At 41.4% G+C, this 26,411-nt stretch overlaps 1 protein-coding gene across 1 annotated transcript in view; it reads right to left on the bottom strand.

Moving 5' to 3' along the window:
• COL4A2 (collagen type IV alpha 2 chain) overlaps window positions 1-26,411 on the bottom strand; it is a 172,467-nt gene that overhangs the window by 12,569 nt on the left and 133,487 nt on the right. Inside the window, exons 32-41 of the mRNA XM_063317783.1 lie at window positions 22,235-22,378; window positions 20,843-20,968; window positions 19,253-19,434; window positions 18,504-18,567; window positions 16,720-16,794; window positions 13,090-13,197; window positions 9,497-9,604; window positions 8,569-8,640; window positions 7,161-7,286; window positions 5,075-5,191 (exon numbers count right to left, since the gene is read on the bottom strand). Coding sequence (XP_063173853.1) covers window positions 5,075-5,191; window positions 7,161-7,286; window positions 8,569-8,640; window positions 9,497-9,604; window positions 13,090-13,197; window positions 16,720-16,794; window positions 18,504-18,567; window positions 19,253-19,434; window positions 20,843-20,968; window positions 22,235-22,378 — 1,122 coding nt within the window. The remainder of the gene's footprint in view (window positions 1-5,074; window positions 5,192-7,160; window positions 7,287-8,568; window positions 8,641-9,496; window positions 9,605-13,089; window positions 13,198-16,719; window positions 16,795-18,503; window positions 18,568-19,252; window positions 19,435-20,842; window positions 20,969-22,234; window positions 22,379-26,411) is intronic.

Below are 26,411 nucleotides of genomic sequence, written 5' to 3' on the forward strand. Positions count from 1 at the left end.
CTGTGGGTGCTAAAAATGCATTTTGCTGACCCGTTAGCAAAAGAAAAAGCTAAGGTGGCTCTGAGGGAACTGATCCAAGGATCAAAGTCCGTGGCAGATTATGCCCTAGAATTCCAAGCCCTAGCGGCCAAGGTGGATGATTGGTCGCCAACCACTCTAATAGAAATGTTCAAAGACAGAATGAGACTCGACTTACTGAGATGGGCGTTAGGAAGGGCAGATCAGCTCACCCTATATGACTGGATTCAACTAGCGGCGAATGTCGAGCAAGCCCAGGCTAGGTTCGCACAAACCAGGAGGGGTCCCAAGCAAATGGCCATGACGAGGACGGCTAAGCCACTGGCCACCACTGGCAGAGTGGGATGTACGGGCTGGCAGGAGGAGAGGGAGAGCCGTTTTGTGAAAGGGCAATGCCTGCGATGTGGGAAGGAGGGGCACCGAGCAGCGGCGTGCCCACAGAGGAAGACCGAGGAGCGTCCGGCAAAGCTGTCAGGGAAATCCCCCTCCGTGCCCAGGAAGATGAAGGCAGCAATGGCTGAAACCGAGGCTGAGAACGTTCCTTTCTATGGGGATGAAGGGGAGCTTGAGCTGTCTCAGCCGGCAGGAAATGCCAGCCACCTGCCCTAAGAGGCACCACTGGGCAGGTGGTAGAGGAGGGGCACAACCACGCTTCGGTGAGTGGAAACTTCCCTACCCTGACCGTGAAGGTGAAATTGGGGTCACGGACACGGACTGTGGAAGTGTGGGCAATGGTTGATTTGGGGTGCTCATGGTGTTTAATGCACCCTGACGTGGTAGCTGCATTAGTGTTACCCACGTTCCCTTTGAAACGGCCCATGATCTTCACCCAATTAGATGGATCTATGGCGGGGGGGAAACCGGTGACTCACTCCACAGGGATGGTGGCATTGCAAATGGGTAGCCACTGGGAGAAACTGCCTTTTGTGGTAGCGCCTGTGGGGGGTCCATTTGTCATTTTGGGGATGCCTTGGTTTGTTCAGCAAAACCCACATATAAATTGGGTGCACAGGACTGTGACTTTTGCAGATGGATTCTACAAAGCCCCTGAGGGGGGGATGAATTGGACAACGGCCAGGTGGGGAGGGCGGCAGCAACAACTCCGCATCTCCTTACTGGTCCGCTAGACGGACTGCCAGAGCAATACCAAGAGTTTGCAGATGTGTTTGGCGAAAAGGAGGCAGATCAGCTACCACTGCACCGCAAAACCGACTGTGCCATAGACTTTATCCCTTATGCAAAGTTGCCTAAGCCAAAAATTTATGCTATGACCCAGAAGGAACTGGCAACGCTAAGAGAGTTTATCAATAAAAATCTAGCCAGGGGTTTTATCGAACCAGCCAGTTCCCCAGTGGGTGCTCCTGTTCTATTCAGACCAAAGAAAGATGGGACTTTGAGATTATGTATGGATTTCCGTGGATTGAATGCAGTCTCAATATTAAATAAATATCCCGTCCCATTGATCAAAGACATGTTATCACATCTGGCGAAGGGGAAAATATTCTCTAAATTGGACCTGAGGGAGGCATATTTCCGCATTCGTATACGGGAGGGGGATGAATGGAAAACTGCTTTCAATTGTCCTCGGGGCTCTTTCCAGTATAAAGTGTTACCTTTTGGGCTGGCGGGAGCGCTGGGGGTTTTTATGCAACTGATCAATGAGGTCTTGCATGACCATTTATTCAAAGGGGTCTTGGTGTATTTGGATGATGTGTTAATCTATACTGAAACAATAGAGGAACATATAGAACTGGTCAGACAGGTGCTCAGCAAGCTTAGGAAGGCTGAACTGTATGCTAAATTGTCCAAATGTGCTTTTCATAAATCTCAAATTGACTATTTGGGCTATAGAATTTCTGACAAGGGTATTGAAATGGATCCAGCTAAGGTTGAAGCCATTATCGCATGGGAGCCACCACGTACACGTAGGCAGCTCCAAAGTTTCCTTGGATTCGCGAAGTATTATCGCCAGTTTATCCAGGGGTTCGCGGAGATAGCATTGCCCCTCACTGAATTGCTCAAAACCAAAGGGCAGGGGGACACCCGGAGGGCTAAGAACCCGGGGGCATTGCTGAAATGGATGCCCGCGTGCCAGGTGGCTTTTGACAAGCTCAAAAAGCTTTTTATGGCGGAGCCCATCCTACAGCATCCTGATCCTAGCAAACCGTTTGTGGTGCAAGTGGATGCCTCTGATTTCTCCATTGGTGCGCTTCTGCTACAAGCAGACGAGTTGGGCTGTTTGAAGCCTTGTGCTTATCTCTCCCGTAAATTCTCTGCAGCTGAAAGGCGATGGCATGTTTGGGAGAAAGAGGCTTTTGCTGTCAAGGCGGCTTTAGACACTTGGCGCCATTTGTTGGAGGGGGCTACCCGCCCTTTCGAGGTTTAGATTGACCACAAGAATCTCGAAGCACTCAGTGCACCTCGTAAGCTCAACCCAAAGCAAATCAGATGGGCTCAATTCTTCAGCCGTTTTGATTTTAAGTTGAAATTTATTCCGGGAAGGAAAAACTTTCTGGCTGATGCACTTTCCCGTAGACTCCAAGATGCCAGCACTGTACCTGATATAGTAGGTACACTGTGGACGGACCCACAGTTGAGTCTGGCAGCGGTGACCCACAGCCAGACTCGCGTGCAACAGCCAGACGCTTCAATTTCACCCCGTCCGGGACGTTTGCCAGTTCCCTCAGACTTGCAACAACAATTTCTTTCCCAATTGAAATCTGACACTTGGTTGCAAGCAAATTTACACACTGTTACTTTTGACCGTGATTTTGCTTGGAAGAATGATTGTCTCTATGTGCCTGATGCTTTGCGCAAAGACATTTTACTCTGTTGCCATGATGACAAACTGGCTGGACATTTTGGGTTTGTAAAAACACTCCACTTGGTTAGACGCCAATTCTGGTGGCCAACACTAAGGCGGGATGTTAAAGAGTATGTTGCTTCCTGCCCTGTATGTGCTGGCTCCAAACGGAAGGTTGGCAAGCCCCAAGGGTTGCTCCAACCAGTAGCCAGTCCCTCTCACCCCTGGGAGGAGATCTCTATGGATTTTATCGTGGATTTACCTCCAAGCCAGAGGAAAACTGTGATTTGGGTTGTGAAGGACTTTTTCGCGAAACAAGCCTATTTCATTCCATGTGCTTCCATTCCCTCAGCCCAGCAACTCGCCCGCCTCTTCTTTGTACACATGTACAGGCTCCATGGGAGCCCCTCCCGTTTGGTGACTGACAGAGGCACACAATTTACTTCCCAGTTTTGGCGGGCTTTTATGAAATTGGTGGTCACCAAGCAAGTGCTCTCCACTGCGTCGCATCCTGAGACTGACGGATCTACAGAGGCGCTTAATTCCACACTGGAGCAATATCTGCGTGCTTTTGTGAACTATCAACAAGATAATTGGGTCAATCTCCTGCCATTTGCTGAAGTCGCCTACAACAATGCAGTGCATCAGAGCACTGGTCAGGTGCCATTTCGCACTGTCTTTGGTCGGGATTTTGTGCCCATCCCAGAGCTGCCGCAACCAACATCTCCTCCTTCTTCCCCTGCAGACTGGGCAGCACATCTGGGAGACTCCTGGCCTAAAATCAAACAAGCTCTCGCCGATGCCCAAGCTGCTTACAAACGCCATGCTGACACCAAACGGGCACCTCAGCCACCCTTCAAAGTTGGGGATAAAGTTTACCTCTCCACAAAGTTTATTAAATCACCCCAACCCCAAGTTGGCACCAAAATTCGTGGGCCCCTTCCCTATTGTGGCTCAAATTAATCCTGTTACTTTTAAGTTAGATTTGCCTCATAATCTTAAACGTTTGCATCCCGTTTTTCATTGCAGCTTACTCAAACCCTTCCACCAATCGGATCGCTGGCACCCGCAACCCTCACCACCTGCTCCCATTATGATTGATGGCCAGCAACACTTCGAAGTCCAGGAGATTCTGGATTCTCGACGCCTTCGTTCTACTTTGCAATACCTGGTCCGGTGGAAACATTTTCCTCATCCTGAGTGGGTTGCTGCCTGCGACGTTCACTCCCCTCTTCTAGTTACCCATTTTCATACTGCCTATCCTGCTAAGCCTGCTCCTTAATTTTGCATTTTTTTAAGGGGGGTGGTATGTCATGTTCATTGTTCCAATGTTCTGAATACATCGTAACGTTTCGCATGTCACTTTCCTGATCCGTGTTTGCTGAGTGGAGATTTCCAGCCGTGCCAGGCTGTAATCTCCTTACTGTAACTGTGGAATGTATGTTTGAGTTATGGAATGTGTTCAAGGTTACTTTCTCAGGCTGATGTGGTCAACGGTTGCTAACACCTGGGAGGGGGTGGTTGCTAAGCGGGAGCAAGGGTGGAACCGGGTTTGAAGCGAGGGTTTTTAGTTTGTATTTGGCGCACTTTTGCTCATTCTCAGCTTTCTTTATATTTGCACACTATTCTTTCAATAAATCAGTTTTCATTAAGAACCCGCTTGTGAGGCTGAGTATGTCAGAATAAGGCAACCATTACACCAATTCTATTAATTCCAATTAAACCTGTCATTACATGCCATACTTCTGAATTGCTATTCCACATGAGAAATTTATTGTTCAGTTGCCTTGCCTCAATCCTGGAATTTTATAAAGGTAACCCTCCCACATTTTTCCACCCTTGCCAACTTTTCTCTTAACAAAAAACATTTTCTAAGGAGGGGAAGACAGAATGTTTTTTTTAACTGTTAGCACTAGGTTATCAGCTATAGATTATAACTATTACTGAGACTCTAATCCTCTGTGAATTAACCTGAAAACAAGGGTGGTGTGGCATGATATATCAATTAAACCTTAATTCCAGACTTTACACTTAATTATCCTTGATTACCATTTTTCCTATTTAATTTTTATGATGAAGAAATGCTGAATGTATGTGTAACAAAGCCAAATAGTTACAATGACTCAAAGTAATCAAATAATGTTTAAAACCATTGATGATCTCCTTTTTTGAGCTTTGTAACTATTTTTACATTGTGTTTAACAGGAATACAGTTCATGCATCCCCATTGAATATATGGTAATGTTACATTACCTGGCACTCCATCAAAACCAGGTGATCCCACATCACCAGGTATACCAGATATATTAGAAATTCCAGGAAATCCTGATCTTCCATCAGGTCCAGGAGCACCAGCTGAACCTCGCCATCCTGCCAGTCAGAAATGAAGGAATAGATATCAGTGACAGAGGCATGCTTTCCTTACAGGCCCATATATTTTTTTAAAATATATTCCTTTGGTCTCCCTTCTACTTCAGCAGGTTTATAGACAACTGATCACTGAGGCAGAAAGGGCAGCAAGTGTACACTGATTTATCTGGTGTTGTGCACTGGTGAGGAAGGAAAAATGCACAACAATAGGCTCTGAACAAAGGGGGTGGATAGAGGACTGGCAGACAGCTGGATGCTGTCAGTGAGAAGGTAGAACCTGATACTAAAATGGAAAGGGAAACGGAAACAAGAGGGACTTGGGAGAATGGTTAGTAAATAGGAAGGGCAGGTAGTTCTTCCTATTCCCCATGATGGGTTGCACCAGGAAAATGGGAGAGGGCAGGGCATGGCAAACAGCCTGGGAGTGAACACTGAACTAATCACTGGCAGGAGAGATATGGTGAGATGCTGCAGCCTGGCTATTGCTGGGAAAAGAGGGTAGGGCCATGGCCAGCCTCTTTTCCTTGCTGCCAAGCTTCACACGAAAGCCAGATAGAAAATCATTCTTATCTAGAAGCTTAAACTTTTGTTCAGCTTCTCAGCTTGTCTTTGCAGAAGACTCCAGCACACGACTTGGCTAGATTGGCTAGATTAGAATCTTCAGTGCTGACAAATCTCCAACCTGAACTTATCTATTATTTTCCTGGATGAAAATACTAACCTGGCACATGTTATCATGGAGACCTGACTTACAAAAGAAAGGGAATTCTTCTCTCTTCTACCAGGCTACACAGTGGTACAGCAAGTTGGGACTGGGGGTGGGGGGCGGGGAGCAGGGAGATGGAATGGTGGTGGCCTCTACAGAAATTCCATCTCACTGACCAGATGCTCCATACTGCAGTCTACCATTAAGAGTGGCAGCCAAGACCCTTTGAAGAGGCCTTCCCGTCCAAGGCTCATCTGATACATCCTTCATTCAAGCCTTTGTTTCTGTTTTAAAGGGGTCTCTAAAGGGTGAATAGTTGGAAAACATCCACAAGTAGCACTTCAGATGGGACTTTTCACTCATAAAAAGATTTGTTAGTTTTTGAGTTTTGGAATGGGTGATGAAGACCCAAGAAGTATTATTAGATTACTGATGAATCAGCAGTCACACAAAGCATTAGTTAGAGAAACTGCAGCTTTAAACACTCCTGGGATAAAACAGCAGAGATGGTGAGACAACCTAGGCTCAGTGGTTTTGGTTGATAAATGGTGTGTTCTTTTTGTTTTGTTTTTGCTTTTCCTTGCACTACACAAACTTTCTATTGCTAACTCAGCAATGCAGGTGCCTTAAGTTGATGACTGCTCTTCTGGACAAATACTAGTTAATAAAAAAACATATTGTCAAAAGTTTAGGGGATATGTGACAGCTAAAGGAAAAACTTTGATCCACTTTGAACTTTTGGTCTGAAGATGGTTGAAGACAGTTATGCCAGATAGCCAGGCAGTCAGGCATAAAGTGAAAAAAGAATTGTTCCTTCCTACTGTACCAAGTTACAGTATTGTATGATGTGACCTACATACAAGAGCTTTCAAACATACAAACAGGGTCTTATCTGATACAAAGTTACTGTTAGGTTGAGATGAAGCTTGCCGGGAAGAAAGAGCAAGCAAAGTGTTTGTAAGTGTTCAATTCTGGATAATACAAATTTGAGCTATTAAAATCAAACTATTTTAATCCTGTGGGAGATGCACAGACATTTTAGAAAAGAGAAGATAAATCAGCTAGGTAGTCTTTTTATTAATACAGCTGGATATAATATGAGCTAAAGAGTTCTTGTAACTGTAAAACTTGCAATAATTTTATAAAAGTACAGAATTTCATGCAAGTACAATTGTACTTTCTGACATGAAATTTAGAATAAATGTTTGCGCATTTGTTTAAAAAACTACAGTGTTTTATTAATTGTGAGGCTAATAAACTAACCTGGATCCCCTCTTTGTCCCTTCTGACCAGGAGATCCTCTGCTGCCTTCAGTGGGGCTTGGGTCTCCTGCTGTACCCTTATCACCCAAAACACCTGGAAAACCTGATGTGCCATATCCATCTGGACCTGTTACAGAAAACAATGGAAGTTGCTATATTAAACATGACACTTTAATAAATATGGAAATATTAATTATGTTACAGGTAGGATACCCACCTTCCAAGGTTGAAGGCATACTAGCTAACTACAGAAATGTGGGACATAGTAATATGGAGAGTTCTCATATGCCAAAATTTGTTAGTCACTATATAGCAAAAAAGTCTCAAAAGTACACACTAGAACACAAATAAAACCCACATAAAAAGAATAAAACATACTGCACTAAATACCAGTTTAAAGCAGAAGAAGTTAAAACTTCAGGAATAAAACTACTTCAAAACACCCCACCATAGCAGAAATACAAGAAATGAAAAAGACTAAGATAATGAGTACTACTGCACAGTGAAAATGTTTCATTTAACAACTGCTCTCTCCAAATTCTCACAGGGGTGGCAGTGTAGCAGCAGCAACGTGTCAAGGAATTTCACAAACTATTCCCCCAGAGAACCAGAAACTGGGTCCCTCCAATCTACAGCCAGAAGCAGTGTCTCTGCATGCACCTTGCTTACAATTTTTGCCTCATCCATAGCACTTGAGGACCAGAGAAACAGATTTCCAATTGTTCTGGAATAGATTATCCTATAGAGTAAGCAAGGATCAATGGGAAGATTTTGGCCCAACACTAAAAAGATAATAGTTTAACCTCTCCGGGTTTCTACTATTGAAGAGGCTTACTCTCAAATGTCTACAAGCTGAATGCAGGTGTTCTCAGATATGATCTGAGTTAGAAGTGCTTTCTCAGATACTATGGCCCCCAATAACAAAGAGCTTTATAGGTTAACATCAGCACTTTGAACTGGATCCAGAAATGAAATGGAAAATAATGAAGATGATGTACCAACAGGACAATATAATCATGATACTCAATACAGTCAGCATTCCAGCTGTCACATTTTGTACTTGGAAGCTTTCTGGACTGCCTCCAAAGGAAGTCCCACATTGCAGTAATCGAAATGGAAGGTTATTAGGATATCAATCACTGAGATGATCAATGTAACTGTTACACCAGCCTCAGCTGGTAAAAATCATTCCTTGCTACTGAGGAAACTTATGAAACTGATGACAACTATGAAAGCTTTATAAGTGTCTATAGATCCAAATTTAGTGCCTCTAAAGCTGGATCTCTACCCTCAAACCTGATATGTTGGGGGAAGTGCAGTTTCTTTTACTGCAAGTTGGATATCACTTATTGATAAGAAAAGCCAGGTCTTCATAATATATGACAGCCCACCTCGTAACTGGAACATACCTGCTGATCCTGGTGAGCCCTTAGGACCTGGCAATCCATGTAATCCAGGGAGTCCTTTGATCCCATGCTCACCTTCCAAAAGTACAGCAAAATCAGTATTATTCATAGACTTAATTAACATATAATACAGAGTTCTTTGAAGGTAATCCACGCACAAAAATATTATTTGTTAAAAACAAAGCAGTAAATTCAGGGAAAGAAACATGATTTTAAAAAAGAACATTTCTGCTGAATTTCAAACTGATGACATTTTGTATGCCAGGCAAATGTTATAGCCACTATGCTATTGGAACACCATTGGTGACAGTAGCTGAAGCACATATTATTGAGCCAAATGCAGGGAAATGCAAGAAAATAATTTGTATTTTAAAGCTAGTCATTGTGCCTGCATTTATGTGCATTTCTATACTTTAACTCTGTAAGTATAAATTCGATTTTGTATATGGGTGAAGCCTGACAAGGAGGTTCACAGGCAGACTATTGCCAATACTAGAAAAGCCATTAACAACAAAGGAAAGCAGCTACTGCCAACTGTAAGATTCAAGCCATGTATACAGCAGACCCCAGGTTCAACTCTTGCGTCTCTTTCTCCTGCCCATGTATCATAATGGACTGAGAGCCAATGGATTCTTAGCAGAAGGAATGCTTGGCACCTCTGTTAAGGGGACACCTGTTACTGGACCATTCTGACCTCAGAACCTTTGCTTCTGACTTTTACTGTTCTGGTCCTCACAAAGCTGTTCTGCCAATGGAATGGATTCTTAAACCCTAGTCCATCCCTCCACAGACTTCCCAAAACTACTGCACAGGATTGGAAGAGTTCCTTAAACAGATATAGAATGTAGAAGGAGAGAAGCCTGCCACTGAATGTAGCCCATAACATATAGTAACATATTAGTATCAACTTTACTGATAGAATTTAATTTACCTTTTCTTCCTAGAGGTCCAGTGCTTCCAGGACTTCCTTTTTCACCCGAAAGTCCAGGTATGCCTGGATCTCCAGGTACACCTTGTTCCCCAAACTGCCCTGGGAATCCTATGGAACAAACAAATAGCCATTCATATGCATCCATTAAATTATTAGTATATTCCTCCAATAATGGTAAAACATATCAGTTTTTTGCAAGTGTTTGTTATTTTAACACTGTAAAGTGATACAATGGGAAATAGGCTACCCCACATTTGTTATTTTTAGCCTATGTAACTAGGCCTGCTATTTATATATTATTCATTTTATTTTATTTACTATTTAAATTTATATCACCGCCCATCCCCCCCAACGGGGGACTCTGGGCAGCTATTACTGTGTTCTACTCTTGATTATAATTGAAAGGAGCTGGTAATGGATATTGAGAAGAACAGAGTAAAACAATACCAAAACCACTTGTAGTAAGCAAGGCTTCCGTTTGAAATTCAAGCTATACCCTCTACATTTAGGCAAAGAATACATTTGCTATATTATATAGGACAATCAGACAAAGCTGTTACTCTCTAAAAGAAGTACTGATTATACATTACTCTCAGGATTTGGATAGTTTAATTTAATTTAATTTAATTTATGTTCTTGTTTGGGCAGCAACTCGTTAGATTTTTTTTTATCACATGCATTGTGATTTTATTGAAAAGAATAAGGAACCACAAACAAGCTTGATGAGAAAAAATCTAGGATTTTTCATTAGTAAACCTACTGTTGTAATTTCTCACAATAAATATTATTCTATAGTTATACTTTTGGGGGCTACTTCTCACATGTTATATAATATTAATTACAGCACTTTTTAATATTTTGGTTGGAATAAAAAGCCTTAAATGAATAATTTTTGCCTTCAGTTCCCTGAGAAATTCCAATATCCTGGAAATTCTTCACAGTCAAGGTTAACATTAAGAATTAAGAACTGATGGTGTACAAAATTCATTGTATTATGCTGCTTAAAGTATTCATTATTAATACAGAGCCAGATTTATTGGCATAAATTTCTGTACCAATCTTGAACAACACTGGGTTTCAAACATTGCTTTTTTAACTGTTGACTTTTTAACTTAACTCTCTTAATCTTTTAACATCAACACAATGGGTTTTCTTGGATTCACTGTATTCCTGGAGACATTTTTGCTCTGGGTTCAATAATCAGGGAATTGTTCAATCTTTTGGGGCAGGCTTTGGGTTGACTTCTTTCCAGATCCTACTTAAGCTGCTGAACTTTCCACTAATAGTTACTTCAAGAAATATCCCAGCCCACCCAGGAACATGGCTATTGAGCATACCTCAAAGAAGCACACTCCTTTGCTGTCACTATTTTCTATCCAAATCTTTACTGGGCCAGAAGTCTTTAAATGCTTCTCAGTTGCCTCCAGCTTCTTTCACATGCAATAGATCTTCTTGCCTATCTCCATGAGACTATGGGGCTTCCAGTTGTCTTGGAAAGCCAAGCTGAGTAACACCACAAGTCGAGTGACTTGGTTTCTGGTCAAGAAACAATAGTTTCACAATGCTTTGATTCAGCTAAAGGCAGGATGGTTTTCAATAGGTGGGAATGCCCACATCCCACTTTTGTTAAATCCCCCCTGCCCTTCTTCCAGAAGGCAAGGCCCTGAGGTGCCCTTGCTTCTCCCACTCATCTTTTCCCTGCCAAATGGAGGTAGAGAGGATCTGGCTGGCCTTTTTGTCCCTCTCTCACTGAGTGCAAGGGTGGAGGGCTAGCTGCTTTCTGTTTCTGGCACTTCCCTATTTACTGATTGGTGGGACTGCTGGCCAGGGCAAGGTGCGATCATTGCTGGATAATTATGGTAATGGGGCAAAGTTGGCAGGGCCCTCTGGGCAGTTTTAGCATACAAACAAATATATACAAACAGTAATTCAGGCATTAGATAATTCAGTGGACTAGATAATCTAGATGACACTATCTTACTAAAAAGTGGAATCCATGATGGACAGCATAACTCGGTATATATGGATTTATCTGGTGACAACCATGGCCTATGTGTCAGGGTCAGCCTCGCTCCGAATAAGACACGGACTCACTTAATAGGGATTAAGGATTTCTGGTTTATTGAAACGGCACTGACAGAGAGAAAAACGGGAATGGGGGTGCGGTGTTGAGGTGCCCTGTATATACCCTCTTGCGGGGTCCCGTGCTCCTCCACCCTTCATTGTCCCCATTCCCCTTGATGGGTTTCTTGATGGCTGTGGGGGCGTTTTCCCGGTGGCTGTCCTTGTCCTCTTGGTTCAGGTGTGTCCTCCAGGGCACCAGGTGCAGCTTATCGCTGCTTATCTGGAGTCCTTCTATTCAGCTGCATATGATTCCATGGGTGTGGGTGCTTTGGGTGCTTGATTCAAGCGCTGATTTAATTATCTCCTTCCTCTTTTTCTTAATGATCATGATCCACGTTGCGAGGCTCTTTGTGCCTTGCAACGGGGTCATGACACTATGGAAGATTGTGACTTGGAATATAAGAAGAAACAATGGTAAAAATGAATGCATTCATGAAAGTGAAGGTGCTGGTTTAAGTATGAATCAAGGGCTAAAATGTTTGCCAGAAAGTATGAATTGGTATTAGCTGGATTGTTGTGAGTATGCTTGAAAGCAGAAGTTCATAGGTTGGTTTTATAGTTGCCTTTTATGCTGCAACGAACAGTGACAAATGAAAGAACCTGGGATGACTTTTCAGGAAAACTGTGCAGCATTCTAAAACAATGTGATCTAGGCAAGTAGTTCTTTTGTCAGGTGACATGAACAGATAGGCGGGAATGAGATAAGAGAATACAGAAAAGTGATAGATCCATTCAGAGACCCATGAAAGAAACTAGTGACTATTTGGTGAGCATCTGTTTAAAACAGGTCTCTTTTGAATATGTATAAGCATAAGCCCATACGTATAATGGTGAAAGAATTATTATAAATCTAAAAGCAGGACTGAAAGTTTGAGACAATTAGTGAAGGGAACAACAGTGATGAAAGGCTCTGAAAGTGAGAGAGTCATCAATGAATCTAGTTTGAATACCAGAGTATAAAAGTAGTACTTTGAGGTGGTCTCGTCATATAAAGAGAATGAATGAGGATCAAATTGCAAAATAATTATATTTTAGATGAATGGGTCAATAAGAAGGGGAAAATAAAAAAAAATCCTGGATGGATGAACTTGATGAGATCCGAGAGAGAGAGAGAGAGAGAGAGAGAGAGAGAGAGAGAGATGAAAGAAAAGACAGTTTAAAGAACAAAAGGCAATGTGGTGTGTGGATGTGGTGAAAGCAAGGGTGGTAAGCAAGGACAGAACATTATAGATAGGTAGACTGAATTGTGTTAGTTTAAACCAGTTGTAGCTATTTTTTCTTTTCTTTTTCTTATGTCATGCTTTGAGGGTCTTTTGTCTTTTCTGCACTAAGCATAACATTGCTTAGCATGATGGGTACATATGCAACTTCTGAATGTCTTATGTAGTATCACATTGTCTACTCATACCATTTTCCTTGTTTGTTATAAGCATTGTTATTTATGAATATCTAAAATATAAAAACATCACCTCTTTGCCCTATTAACCCCTGGGAGCCTTGAGGACCTTCCATGCCATCTGCGCCAGGATGTCCTTGATTCCCAACTTCACCTTCCTGTCCTTTGCCTCCTTGCAACCCTGTACAATAGAAAAAATAATACTTTTTCCTCTTATAGTGTTATTTCTGACACACTGGGCCACAGGAAGTCTCCATCTGCCACTTCTGATGCAGATTCCTAAATATTTCATGTTCATAGCATGGATTCCTGAAAGGATCAACAAGAGCAGGAGAGCAGTATATTTTGTACATCAAGAATCATGTTTATTTTTATTTATTTATTATTCCAATTTCTATCACCGCCCATCTCCCCCTGAAAAAGGGGACTATTTTCATGTGTTCCGTATGTTCTCCCAACAGTGAATTAAACAGTCCTTATTTTACAACTATTAATTAATCATTGAACAAATCCATTTATATTGTGAACGTATTTATGTGTCATGCTCCCAGATCAAACATTCTCAGAACACTTGATTGGACTCGCATGCATGTTTTAGTCAACACGTGTCTTCTTCTTGCGAGCTGAAGGAAAGGGAGGGGGGAACATTGTTGGAGTGTGAAATCACTTTGTTTCGACTATCTTGGACTGCCAAAGTCATTTGCAAGGAGCGTTGGAGACAGCTGCACATCCTTACGCTAACTGGCACGAGAGCGAGGGGTGTATACCTGAGATGGGGAGTGGGGGGGGGGGAATTTGAAGTCACTGAAGATGTTTAATGGGGAAAAAATGTAGGTTTTTCCATTCGCAACTTTTTCTTCTGTACTGAATGCTACACACCATTAAAGAGAATTCTAAGTAATTACTTATGAGTTGGATTTAATGGGAAGTTGAGTATTCCAGTCATCACATTATGTAAAATAAATGTGGACAACCTGATGTCTACAGGGCAAAGGTGGCCTTAAGGGAATGACTGTCAGCTAAGGCTGGCTGGACCTTTTTGGGAGAGGATGATATGAGGCAATGGGCCCAGCTGGGAGGAATCCCCAGGGTAGTGCCTGCACCAGATGCTATAGGCCTTCTTAGTTTCAGTAGGCTTTTAGCTGCCCCAAAGCTTAAACCTTAGTGGTACATAGAGGGCACACAGGAACCCCATAGTTAACCAGGGCAGGAGGGCAATGCAGCCTAGGCCTAAACCCTTAGAAAACAGCCCATAACCAAACTGCCGATGAACTGCCGAACTCACAGTAATTGGCAGTCCACTGGCTTTGCTTGATACTATCCTAAGCTCAACCTATAACAGGATGCTTACCAACATAGGTAAAAGTAAAGGTTTCCCTTGACGTAAAGTCCAGTCGAGTCCGACTCTAGGGGGCGGTGCTCATCTCCGTTTCTAAGCCTTGGAGCTGGCGTTGTCCCTAGGGACACTTCCGGGTCATGTGGCCAGCATGACGACACGGAACGCCGTTACCTTCCCGCAGAAGCGGTACCTATTGATCTACTCACATTTGCATGTTTTCGAACTGCTAGGTGAGCAGGAGCTGGGATTAACAACGGGAGCTCACCCCGCCGTGCGGTTTCGAACCGCCGACCTTCCGATCGACAGCTCAGTGGTTTAACCCGCAGCGCCACCGTGTCCCTGCTTACCAACATACTAGCCTTTTAAATCTTGATAGCATTTTTTGCTCATATAATGAAAGCTCTTGTGGTTGCTCTATAAAACAAACTCTGCATATCCATGCTATAGATAATAATCAGGTCATTTTTTGACTTAAATTAAAAATTGCAATTCTCATTCTTTCCTCATTTATAATTTCTATATATGTTTTCTTACAATTTGTATCTGCTTGATACTTGAGTTCTATGTAGGACAAGCTAAAAGGAAACAAGGGACCAAAGCAACTATGGGGCAAAGGTTCCTTTTTTGCCGTCGTCATTCTTCCTGTCTAGAAAATTTTAAATTTTCAGCTTTTTAGTTTGTGGAGATTCAGGAACTTGTTATCTTTTATAGAGGCAGGAAGTTAAAGTCTTCTTCAGGTTCTGCTAGACTCCTGGGAAATTAATGGATATATTTACTGTCATGAGTACTGATGGCGAGCAGGAGGGGGCCTCTATCCAGGGGGGAAAACACATGTGTAGTACTGAGGAATTAAGCAGCCATTCAAAGAGACACAGATCAGACCCGCCTTAACATTCAGGGTTTATCTGTCTGGGTTTTCCCACGCTTCTTCAGTTTGTTAGGATTCTGTCTTATGTAGCAGTAATAAACACTAGAGACCTACTCCTCGTCTCAGCGTGATTCCTGACTGTTAGGACATTTACTCTCCCATCCAAGTACTCTCCAGGCCTGATCCTCTTAGTACTGTCACCTGCTGAGACTTTTATTGAGAAGCACATGCTTAAGCCACAGGCTGATATGATAAACTAGTTCAGGGAGAGACACCGGAGAGCCCTCCAGATATTGCGAACTAGAGCTCCTACAACTAGTTCCATAGCCCCGCTAGAAATTACAGGCTTTACAGATCAGAACAACTAGAAGGCCACACATCTGCCACATTTAAACTTATTACTGCAGATTTCATTTAATCTGGTTTTCCTATTGATGATGTATCTTTTTGACAGAATGGACTGTTCATTTATTTAATTCTATTGTTGAATTAAATCCATTCACTCAATATGGCAACCCAAAACCAGGTCAAAACACAGGCATATAAGCTCTTGATGCAAGCAGTGAACCCAATCTATAGATGCCATCATTACGTTAGTTCAAAACTGAACCAACATGGCTTCTGGAATTTTTTCCAACTAGCAGTGTTGACAGGAGGTGTCTATAATTTCTTCTGTATAACAAAATAAAATGTTGCATCTTTGTACATATTTCTCTTCCTTTCCTGTGTTGTATCTTTGACTGTAGGTCCTGTATGCACTGGAAAGAGCAGCGCAGCAGACCACGCATGCTCCACTCTGGAAGGGAGCTTACAATGGGGCAGTCAGCAATGTTCCAAGACACTGCCCAGCTGCCTCTCCCATGGGGGCTTTCTTCTGCAATGTTTTTCTCCACAGCTCTAAGCCAGACCCAGCCCATTTTCAAACCCAATCTTTCCTTTGCTAGCCTCTCCTCCCCACACCAAATTTGGTCCTGGTCTGCTCAGTTTCTGGACAAAGAGTATCCCGATTCCCTTCACATAATTTCTTTCCAACATTCTGTTTAGTTGGAAAGAACAACAACAATAACAACAAAACCTAATAAGAATGTTGAGTCACACCTGGAATTCAATGGAGCTTAATTGTAAGTATGCGTGTGCATGTATCTATATCTTGAGAGAGAGCTGCATTCTGAGTATTCTGAACCTTGCAATCTTAGTTTTCCATCTGGAAATGGGAATCACAATCAAGTTACTGGTATCCTGATAAAGATCCTGATCAAGATAAAGGTGACAAAGCTACAAAGCACTTGACAATTTATGAATTGCTCTATCTTAATTAGATAGAATGTCCAGTTACCCTCTGTAATGATATTGAAATACATCAACGATACTGTGGTCATTTTATAGCTGCATAGATCTGCTAATGAATTTGTTCTCTAGTTAGCAATTTCATCTGATAATGAATTATTCTGTATTATAAACACACACACACATGCACATTACATATACACAAATACCTTCTGGTCCAGCTGTTCCAGGGTATCCTTTAGAACCTTTACTTCCTGGCAAGTTTATAGTATCTCCCCTGTCACCTATTAAGCAAGAAATGAGTTTGTTTAATTATACCAACATCTATCTTTTGAACATATAGGTAGTCCTCAGCTTTGTTCAGCAACCGTTCAGACCGTTCTGTATAAAATAACTGTATTTTAAAAAGTGGTCATACTGAGACTTTCAGTTAGACTGTCACATAAGAATTCTGGAGTTAACATATACTAGAGTTCACACTTTCTGCAACAGTTGTAAGAATGAAGTATTATCTGACATTTATGGGGAGAATGTTGATATTAGTTAGGACTTTCTCCCTTTTATTTCTTTTAACCTGTGAAGCTGCCCAGAATTGTTTTGGGGTTGGGTGACCTAGATATTCAATACATAAACAAACAAACAAACAAACAAAGATATTTGAAGGGATTACAAATGTTATTCTGAACTATTGGGCTAGTTTTAGAAAACCTGTGGGAGAAGAGATCACAGACTTATAGGATGTTAATCTATCTAACCGATCAGTCCTACTAGAGACTTCTTCCTTCTAATTTTTGGAGAAAGCAAATGCAGGACTATAGCCTTTTGCCCTGGCTGGAAGAATAAGAAAAAAGGACAAGAAAAGGAGGAGTAGCTTAAAAAGTGCTACAGACTCTTTACTGTAGTCTTCTGGTAGATCTGGCTTTCAAGACAAGGCAAAGCTAGAGGGTCTTTAGTTGTCCCATTTTTCATCACTTCTGCTCCTTAGTCTGGAAGAAAAGCCAGAGGGAGCAACAACTGGAATGCATGGTGGAGAAATCCATAATTTCATCAGCAGGTTCCTTGAAAGTTGCATGAAAAGCCCCTGCTTTGTTGCTCCCTTTTGATAGGCTAAAGGTGAATTCATACATGGATTAGCAAGGTGGGCAAGAACAGAGAATGCCCACTGGAACAAGAACTGATTTAGTAGTTGTTATGCTCCTGTTGAAGCTCCTGTTGTTATGCTCCTTGTTGAAGCCACCAAAATCTCCACGGCATCTATCAACACTCCATCTTCTTTACAGTATAGATCTTCCCTCTTACCTGGATGAATCAGGATGCATAAGCAAGGCAGGGATACCAAAGTATGACAAAAAAGTTGTCAGCAGATACCCTCTCAACTCAACACATCTTCTGGCCAGCCCAACCCTTATAAAACATATGTGGGGAGACTGGGAATACCTAACAAGTAGAAAAGGTCTGAAGTATGAGCTGTCCTTAGCTCTTCTGATAGGATACAGCAGGGTTTCTCAGCCAGGTTCCATGAAACCCTAGGGTCCTGCAAGAGGTCACTAGGGGTTTCCTAGGAGATCATGATATATTTAAATAATTATTTCAAATTTGGGCAACTTCATATTAAAGAGGTATGTTTCATTCTTTATTTTTAGTTTAAGAACTCTGTTAATGCATATATACAGGCCTACACATGAAACAAAAATAATAATTTTGTAACTTCTGGCCTATATTTGAGCCTGAATGTGCAAGGGTTTTCTTGGGCCTTGAAAAATATTTCAAGGATTACTCCAGGGTCAAAAAGTTGAGAAAGGCTGGGATACAGAATGCCCTTTGCAGAGAACTCTGCAGTAGTTTTTCTGCAATACAAAAAGGCAATAAGTAAAATATGAAAGTATATGATGAATAAAAAAATACAAGAAACCAAGTTTAATTTCTCTATATGACTGCATATATGTATTTAAAAAACAAACAAACTTAGATTCATAAAAATAAATGGACTCACCAATTCCCCCTAGCTGACCACTTTCACCAATCACACCTGGAATTCCTGGAACACCTTTTTCTCCCTATCACATTGAAAATGGACATAATCAATAATTAATAATAATATTAATCAGCTTGCTGGTTAATATTATACTTAATAAAATTAGTATTAACCAGCAAGCTGATTTTGTCCAGATTCTGTCATGAGTTCTGAACTGCAGAACATGTAGTGAGTTTATGTTTTTATTTATTTAACAAATTTGTATGCTGCCCGATTCTCAATCACTCTGGGCAGTTCACAACAGCTAAAACAAGAGACTACAATAAATAAAATAAAATAAAATATTAAAAAATATGGCATGAACAACAAACCAGACAGGAACAAAGCAAAAGGGCTTCCCTCTCCCTCACCAAAGGCTTGTGGGAAGAGCCAGGTCTTCAAAGTTGTCCAGTCCCACTAGATGGCATTGCTTAACTGAAGGGACCTGGTACGCGCCAACCCTGCCAGATCAAATCAGTCAAGCAGATACTATGGGAGACTAGTGGTCCCTCAAGTAGCCAGGCCCTATGCTTTAAAACGAACTTTGAAAAAGACAACAAGAATAAAACCTTTTATCATAATTTAATGTATTTTGGATGGATTCTCAGAATTTGGCATTTGGGATTTTGGTGCTCTGCTTTATGAACTCCAGTAAAGTGAGAGATAAGACACAATGGTAGTTTGATTCATGCATGCAGACAACCAGCAGCACACCCAGTTTTGCTCACCCTCCATCCAGTGATTCCAGGGAAGCCAGGAATACCCCGAGGACCTGGGATACCAGCATATCCTGAAACACCTTTTATTCCTTTAATTCCAACATCTCCTTTATGACCTTGTTCGAAACTAGGAAATCCAGGTAAACCTGGTCTTCCTGTCTGACCAGGTAATCCTAGCAATCCTTTACTTCCTACAAAAATAACACAATTGAAAATATTAATTTCCTTTCTTCTTGCACAGAAGAAGATTGGGATGCTTGGCACTAGTAGCAGCTCTTTCAGAAAGTTCTTGCTCCTAGGCTGGCACATTCAATAGGGACATGGACTGCGTTATCCAACATTATTCTGCCTATCCTGTGAGGGCAACCCACAGGGGCTTGCTTAAGATCTTCCTTGGGTGAGAGATAAGAGGACCAGAAGGCAGGCCTCCTCAGTGGTTGACCCTATGTGGAATATGCTGCCACCAGGGGTGCATCTGGCCTCTTCACTTCTGGCATTCAGGGAGGCACTGCAAACCTTTCTTTTTAAACAGGCATTTGATGCCTAGTATTGACTTTATGGTGAACATTGCAAATAGCTGTTTGTTCTGGACTTAATGTCAAGGGAAACCTTTACCTTATGGTTACTATAATAATTGGATGTCTCTTTTATGCTACTATTAATTGTCTACTACCTAGAACCTTTGGATTAAGAAAAAGTAAGTAAGTAATATTAATTAGTATGCACTCCTTTTTCCTTGGATGGGATCAGTTGGTGTCTGGCTGTGAATGCTATCCTGATTTACTAGGGCGCAGTGTCATCTGGCTTTATCTTTTGGAACCAGCCCAGAATATCAGGTAATGAGAAGGTGATCACATCACCACAGGCGGACATTTTCCCTGAAGAGCAATGCTACTCTTGCCTACCTCCCTAGCCCTCTCAAGAAATCCCTCCAAGCTAGACTGTGGTTGTCACATCCTTGTGTCAGGAATCTAGCAAGGCTGTGAAGAGGATTCAAAGTATAATGAGCCCCAAACCACTCAAATTCCAGAGAAGCCATTTCCTCTGCCTTCTCAGCTTGACTGCGTAGAGCTCAGACTCACAGGACGGTTCTTCCATAGCTTCCATAGTTTCCCAGACATGCAGAAGTCCCAGGTTTCAGAAAGGCCCAAGGAGTGTTAGCATCAGCAGCACCATGTGTCTTCCACTCTCTGCAAGTCATCAGTCCCTAACTGGCTTTTTTGTGGCCTTCAGCCAGGCCAGGACCCTGACAATGTGGGACTGTGCTCCTCCATTAGTTTGGGACCATTACAGCTGAATCATCCATAATTCACTAGGAATCTCTTGAGCTCCTCCTTTTGTTATTTATGTATTTGAAGTCATCCGTAATTTAGGGGAGGGGAAAACAGAAGAAAAATAAGAGGAACCGCAGTTGCTTCAGTTAGGCCAGACTGGTGGAGCAGGGGTGGGGAATGCTTTCTTTCATACAAGGAGGTTGGACACGCCAGATGGGCAGGAAGCTGCATTCCCTCACTGTGGAAAAATCAGAACTTGGTGCATACTGAAGGGCACAACAATACTTTTAATCTACCTACTTATGGATGCGTTGTGGCTCTTTACCTTCTAAGCCGGAACTCCCTTTAATACCGAATGCTCCTCTATCTCCCTTTTCACCTTTCACTTCCAGCATTATGCTTGGCATGATTTTAGGAGGTGCTCCCGGTAGACCACGAACTCCACGGTCACCTTTCAAGATAAGAATCCTAATCAAGGATGCTATAGGAAGCGTACAAGTTGCCTTATATTAAATTGAATTTGTGTCTTGTCTAGCTCCATACTGCCCATGCAGTGGAGGAGCAATTGAAACTGGAACACGTTATATCGTATTGCTCCCTTTATGCTGACACTTTCCAGGAATTACTATTTCCGCTCATCACCATATTCTGGTTGCTCTGATTCTTTTTACCTCAAGTTGCTGCTACCAGACTAATCCGATTCTACTTCAGTGATCACAGCCAAATACAGTTCCATAGTTTGTACAATACACCCTAATTTCTCTTCAAATGTCTCCTAGGTATTTTCTGTTTGGAAATATTTCAAATGCAGCCAACCATTTAGTTTCAACCTTTTATCAATGTTTTATATCCTTAAAATCAACTGAATCTCATTTCTGTCTTAATTTTATTACCTGCCTGAGTTATTTTAACAATGTAGATAAATAGTCACTATAATTGGACACAACTTTTAGTTTTGAAACCATAATAATTCCTTATGTATTATCCTTCTTTATACATCACACCACTATATTTTTTAGATATAATAATAATATTAATTACAACTTTTCCATAGCTTTCAGTATTATAATGGTTCTATATATTTCAGATTGGTAATTTTACTATTCTGTTATTCTAAACAATGATTTAGTTGCTTATATAAATTGTACCATACTTTACTATATTAATTTTTATGCCCCAAATTCTTAAACTTTAACTTACAATTTTACTTGTATTGTTATATGATTTTATAGCTTGTTTTACTCTAATCCAATTTTGCTTTGTTTTGGTGGTCAACGACCAAAATAAAATGGCTGACTGATAGTGTTCTTTTTTAACTGGAGTCATGGAAGAGTTTTTTTCTTTTAGAAATCAAAGTATCAAAAAAAACCCGTTCTGGTTCCTCTCTGCTAAAGAAGGGCAAAATACATATATTGAACTGGGCAGCTGTTCTTGACTTGCCTTATATAGAAGGCAGCTGGAAGCAAAAAGATACTGTGGAAATTAGTATGCAGTAAGATTAAAGCTGGCACTCCTAAAGACATTTACTTGGAGTAAACCCAACTGAATTTGTAGAATTTGATTCTACATTAATATACTTAGGATTACACTGCTATGTTTTTGGAAAAAAAGGAATTTTCAGATAATAAAAGCTTTCTTAAGGCGTATTTGCAATTGCACCTGAACCTATCCATGCATGCTGAATAACACAAATGCCTCATCACACTGAAGAGAATACCTTTTAATCCGGATTCGCCAGGCAGACCTTTAGCACCTTGCTTTCCAAGGAAGCCTTTCTCTCCGTGAATTCCCTTCCATCCTGGCCACCCTTTGACTCCCATAGCACCTTTGAAGCCTCCGATGCCAGGAGATCCTTTAGCACCTTTGAATGAAAATAGTAAAACAAAATCTTATGTCCATCCAAACAAAGATTCATGCTTACCTCCGCTCACTTCTTTAAGCTACATTTTTACATTTTGAAAAATACACAAATATAAAAATAAGAAGTAGCAGAAGAAGGACAGAGGGTGTAAACAATATTGATATATGAGTGTGCAAGGATCAAAAAATAAAGATGAATGTTTTGGGCTATAGCCTTTGATGAAAATCTAAAGTACAAATTTTATAGATTAACAAGAAGCATCTGCAGAATTTAAATCCAAGAATATCAAAGCAGCTGAAATATGTAAGCAACATGAAATACATGTTGATTTTATACAGTCGATCAATCAATTTTATTTTGGTCATAGACCAGCATACAACTATTTCAATCAATCAATCAATCAAACCTTTATTGGCATTATAAAAGCAATAACATACAAAAGGTATTAACATATCATGAGAGTAACAAAGAAGGAGCCATACTCATTGAGAAATTTGATTACATTTCCTTTTAAGTACTTCCACTAGGAATTTGGCAACAATTTGGGTGGTTTCAGATACAGTATCACTCAATAGATATTGGCAAGATGATACAGTATTTACAGTGTTTAACAGGTATTTACCCTGTAAAGGTTTTGAGAGTAATTCATGCCAAAGGGACACAAATAAGTGGCAGTCACAAACGATGTGATGGATTGTATCCGGACTGCCATAGAGGCAGAGTCTCTCATGGTTGGGAATATGTTTGTACCTTCCGAAGAATACCTCGGAAGGAAAAGCATTTACTCTGGCCAGGAAGAAGGCCCTACACTGAGATGCTACCAGGAGATCAGGCAAATAATGCGCCATCTTGTCCAGATGATTTTCTCTACCACGTGTAGCAGGCGAACGAACACGAGGTTGAGCTGGTCTGAATTTATGATATTCTAAGTCCAAAAATCTCAGTTTCATAATACTAAATATGTAGGTTTCGTCCAAGAGATATAAATCCTCAATTGCAATCCTGATTTGCCTGAGCTTGGACATAATATGTTGAGTCCAAAGTGAAGTATAGTTACCTTTTTTAAGATACAATAACAGACTTCAAGGAGCAGCTCTAAATAAAATTCTAAGCCAGTATTTAATTGTTATTATCCAAGCTTTAGTTTCAATTCAACTTTGACCGGTTTCTAGGTAAATTGTGGGATAGGAGATACAATTAGGAGCCCCTAAAAGCTGCCTCAAAAAGGATGCCTGAATACTTTGGAGTTAAAGACTCTTAGCCAAATAGGAATACTATATAGTATTTGAGAGAGAGATTTGGCTTTAAATAATCTAATCACTGCAGGTGCAACTTGGTTACCTCTTATAAAATAAAATTGTTTAATCTGAGCAGCCGAACAATTGGCCAAATGAATTACCTTGTTACGATGAGTTACCCAAGAAAGATTACAACTAAATGTAATGCCAAGCTATTTAAAAGTTTTAACTTGTTCAATTTCTGTACTACCCATGAACCATCTCAGCGAACGCCATCTTTTGGCAAATATTATTACCTTTGATCTAGAGAAGTTAATGGTGAGTTACATTGACAATAGTTATAAAATGCCTCCAAGTATCTTTGTAAGCCCACTCTCGAACAAGAAAGGACTGTAGTATTGTCGGCATAAAGTAACAGTGGGGTGGGAAGACCGCCAAGACGGGGTGGTGGTGGTGACCATTAACTGAGCTAAGGGAGTGAGCCAAATCGTTCAGAAAGATTTCCTAATTATTAGGAAAAGATGTATACTGCTTCTTTAATTGCCCCTCCCCAGGACTGGCTTCAGCGTCTGTTTGCTTCTCCAACACAAACCTAGATACATTTCCCTCCTCCGGCTCCGCAGACTCATGATGGTTTGTTGCACTGATAGCAGAATCCCACTGACGAGCTTCATTTTTATCATTAGAGGTACAAAATATTGGTATGTTGTTTTCTGCTATAAAAATTAAGGTTACTATGGTAACAAATCACTCTGGCAGGGTGAGAAGGTCAAACTTAAGTATCCTCAATTTGGGGGTGAAAAGAATGACCAAATAAGGAAATTGCCTGGAGGGCAGCTTGCCTGGCCTTGTTAGTGTTCAGTTTCCTTTCTACCTGCCTCTCTTCCCGGCTCTTCTCTGAGAGTGTGTGTGAATGCACAAGCCTGTAAATATGTTTTTATGCTTTCTGTAAATAAATTCATTTTTATAGAAATTCCTGGTGTGTGATTTTTCTGATCTCTCTGGGCCAAATGCTTTCCAGCACTCTGCAAGAGGTTATGGGCCTAGTAAACCCAGTAAGCAGCCCAGGGAAACCCCAGAGAGAATAGAGAGATCAGCTCCACACCTCATGCACAATTTAAAGGCAGGTAGCAAAGACCTGTGAAGATTTTCTTTGGAGCCACCTGGAGATTTTCCAGCAACTGCCGGTCTACAGGACATAGAAGCCAGCTGAGGTGACTTGCAAAAGAAGGAAGAAGCCATGGCTACCTCCCAGCCCTCAGCGATGCCTCTGGAGCGCCTATCAGAGACCAACTATTTGAATTGGGCTCTGAAGATGGAGATGTATCTTCGCAGAGAGGATCTTTGGCTGCCAATTGGTGAGCAAACCCCCCAAAATCCCAGTGCTGAATGGCTGAGACAGGATGAGCGGGCTAGAGCCACCATTATCCTGGGAGTTGAGGACAATCAGCTAGTCCACATGCGAGGCATGCAGTCTGCAAAGCCACTTTGGGACGCTTTGAGAGACTTATATGTAAAGGCAACAGCAGGGAGTAAAGTTACTCTGACGAAAAAGCTGTACAGAGCCTACCTTGCAGAAGGAGATAGCCTTCCTGAGCACCTGCATTATATTCAGCAGCTGTTTGTTGAGTTGCAGGAGAGAGGAATGGAATTTACACCTCTCACAAAATCCTATATCCTCCTGTCCTCACTAAATGAAACGTGGGACACGCTGATTTGTACCCTGGAGGCTATGCCTGAAGCAGACCTCACCCCATTGTATGTTACACAGCACTTACTCGCTGAATGGGAGAAGAGAGAGGAAAGATCCCCCCCCCATCTCTTCTGGAAAGCTGCAGCACCAGAAATCAAGGGAAAAGAAGGGAAAAGAAGCTGAGGCTACAGTGCTAGCTAGCCAGCGATGTTTCACCTGTGGTTCAGCTGGACATTTGCAGAAAGACTGTACCATGAGACCCAAGAGTAGAAAGACAGAAAAGAAGAACACAAGGGCAACACAGAAGAAGGCTCTTCAGACAACCCAAATTGCACAGGTTACTGAGAAAGGTAATTCTGATGTATGGGTGTTAGATTCTGCGGCCAATTGTCATTTATGTAATTGTAAAAGCTCTTTTGTGTCACTGTCTAAAACTGAAAGACAAAGTGTATCTTTGGCTGATGGGTCTGTGACCAAAATTATGGGACAAGGTGACTTGTATTTATCCTGCTTGGGAGAAACTGTGAAAGGTATGTTGTATGTGCCAAATTTACAATCAAACCTTTTATCTGTGGCACAATTGGCTGCAACAGGGTATATCGTAACATTTAAGAAAAATGGTTGTGAGATATGTAACAATGGGAAATTGTGTGCTACTGGTATGCTAAGAGACTCCTTGTACATTGTGCAAAATGCAAGGAAGCCAATTGGCAACACTCCATATCATGACCAATGTGTACACCTGATGCATAGGAGATTTGGTCATGCTAATTTCAGGTATATAGCACAAATGCCACAGCTGTGTGCTGACCTAAAGATAAAACCCTGTGACAAATACTGAGACTGTGTAGTTTGCAAAGAATGCAAAACACTAAAAGCTCCTGTGAGTAAGCACAGTGACAGAGTTACAACTAGACCTTTGGAAATTGCACACTCAGACATTATTGCCTCTCTTCCCAGCTCTTCTCTGAGAGCGTGTGTGAATGCACAGGCCTATAAATATGTTTTTGTGCTTTCTGTAAATACATTTATTTTTATAGAAATGCCTGGTGTGTGATTTTTCTGATCTCTCTGGGCCAAATGCTTTCCAGCACTCTGCAAG

This window comes from Candoia aspera, chromosome 1 (assembly GCF_035149785.1).
Source record: "Candoia aspera isolate rCanAsp1 chromosome 1, rCanAsp1.hap2, whole genome shotgun sequence".
Classification (NCBI taxonomy): domain Eukaryota; kingdom Metazoa; phylum Chordata; class Lepidosauria; order Squamata; family Boidae; genus Candoia; species Candoia aspera.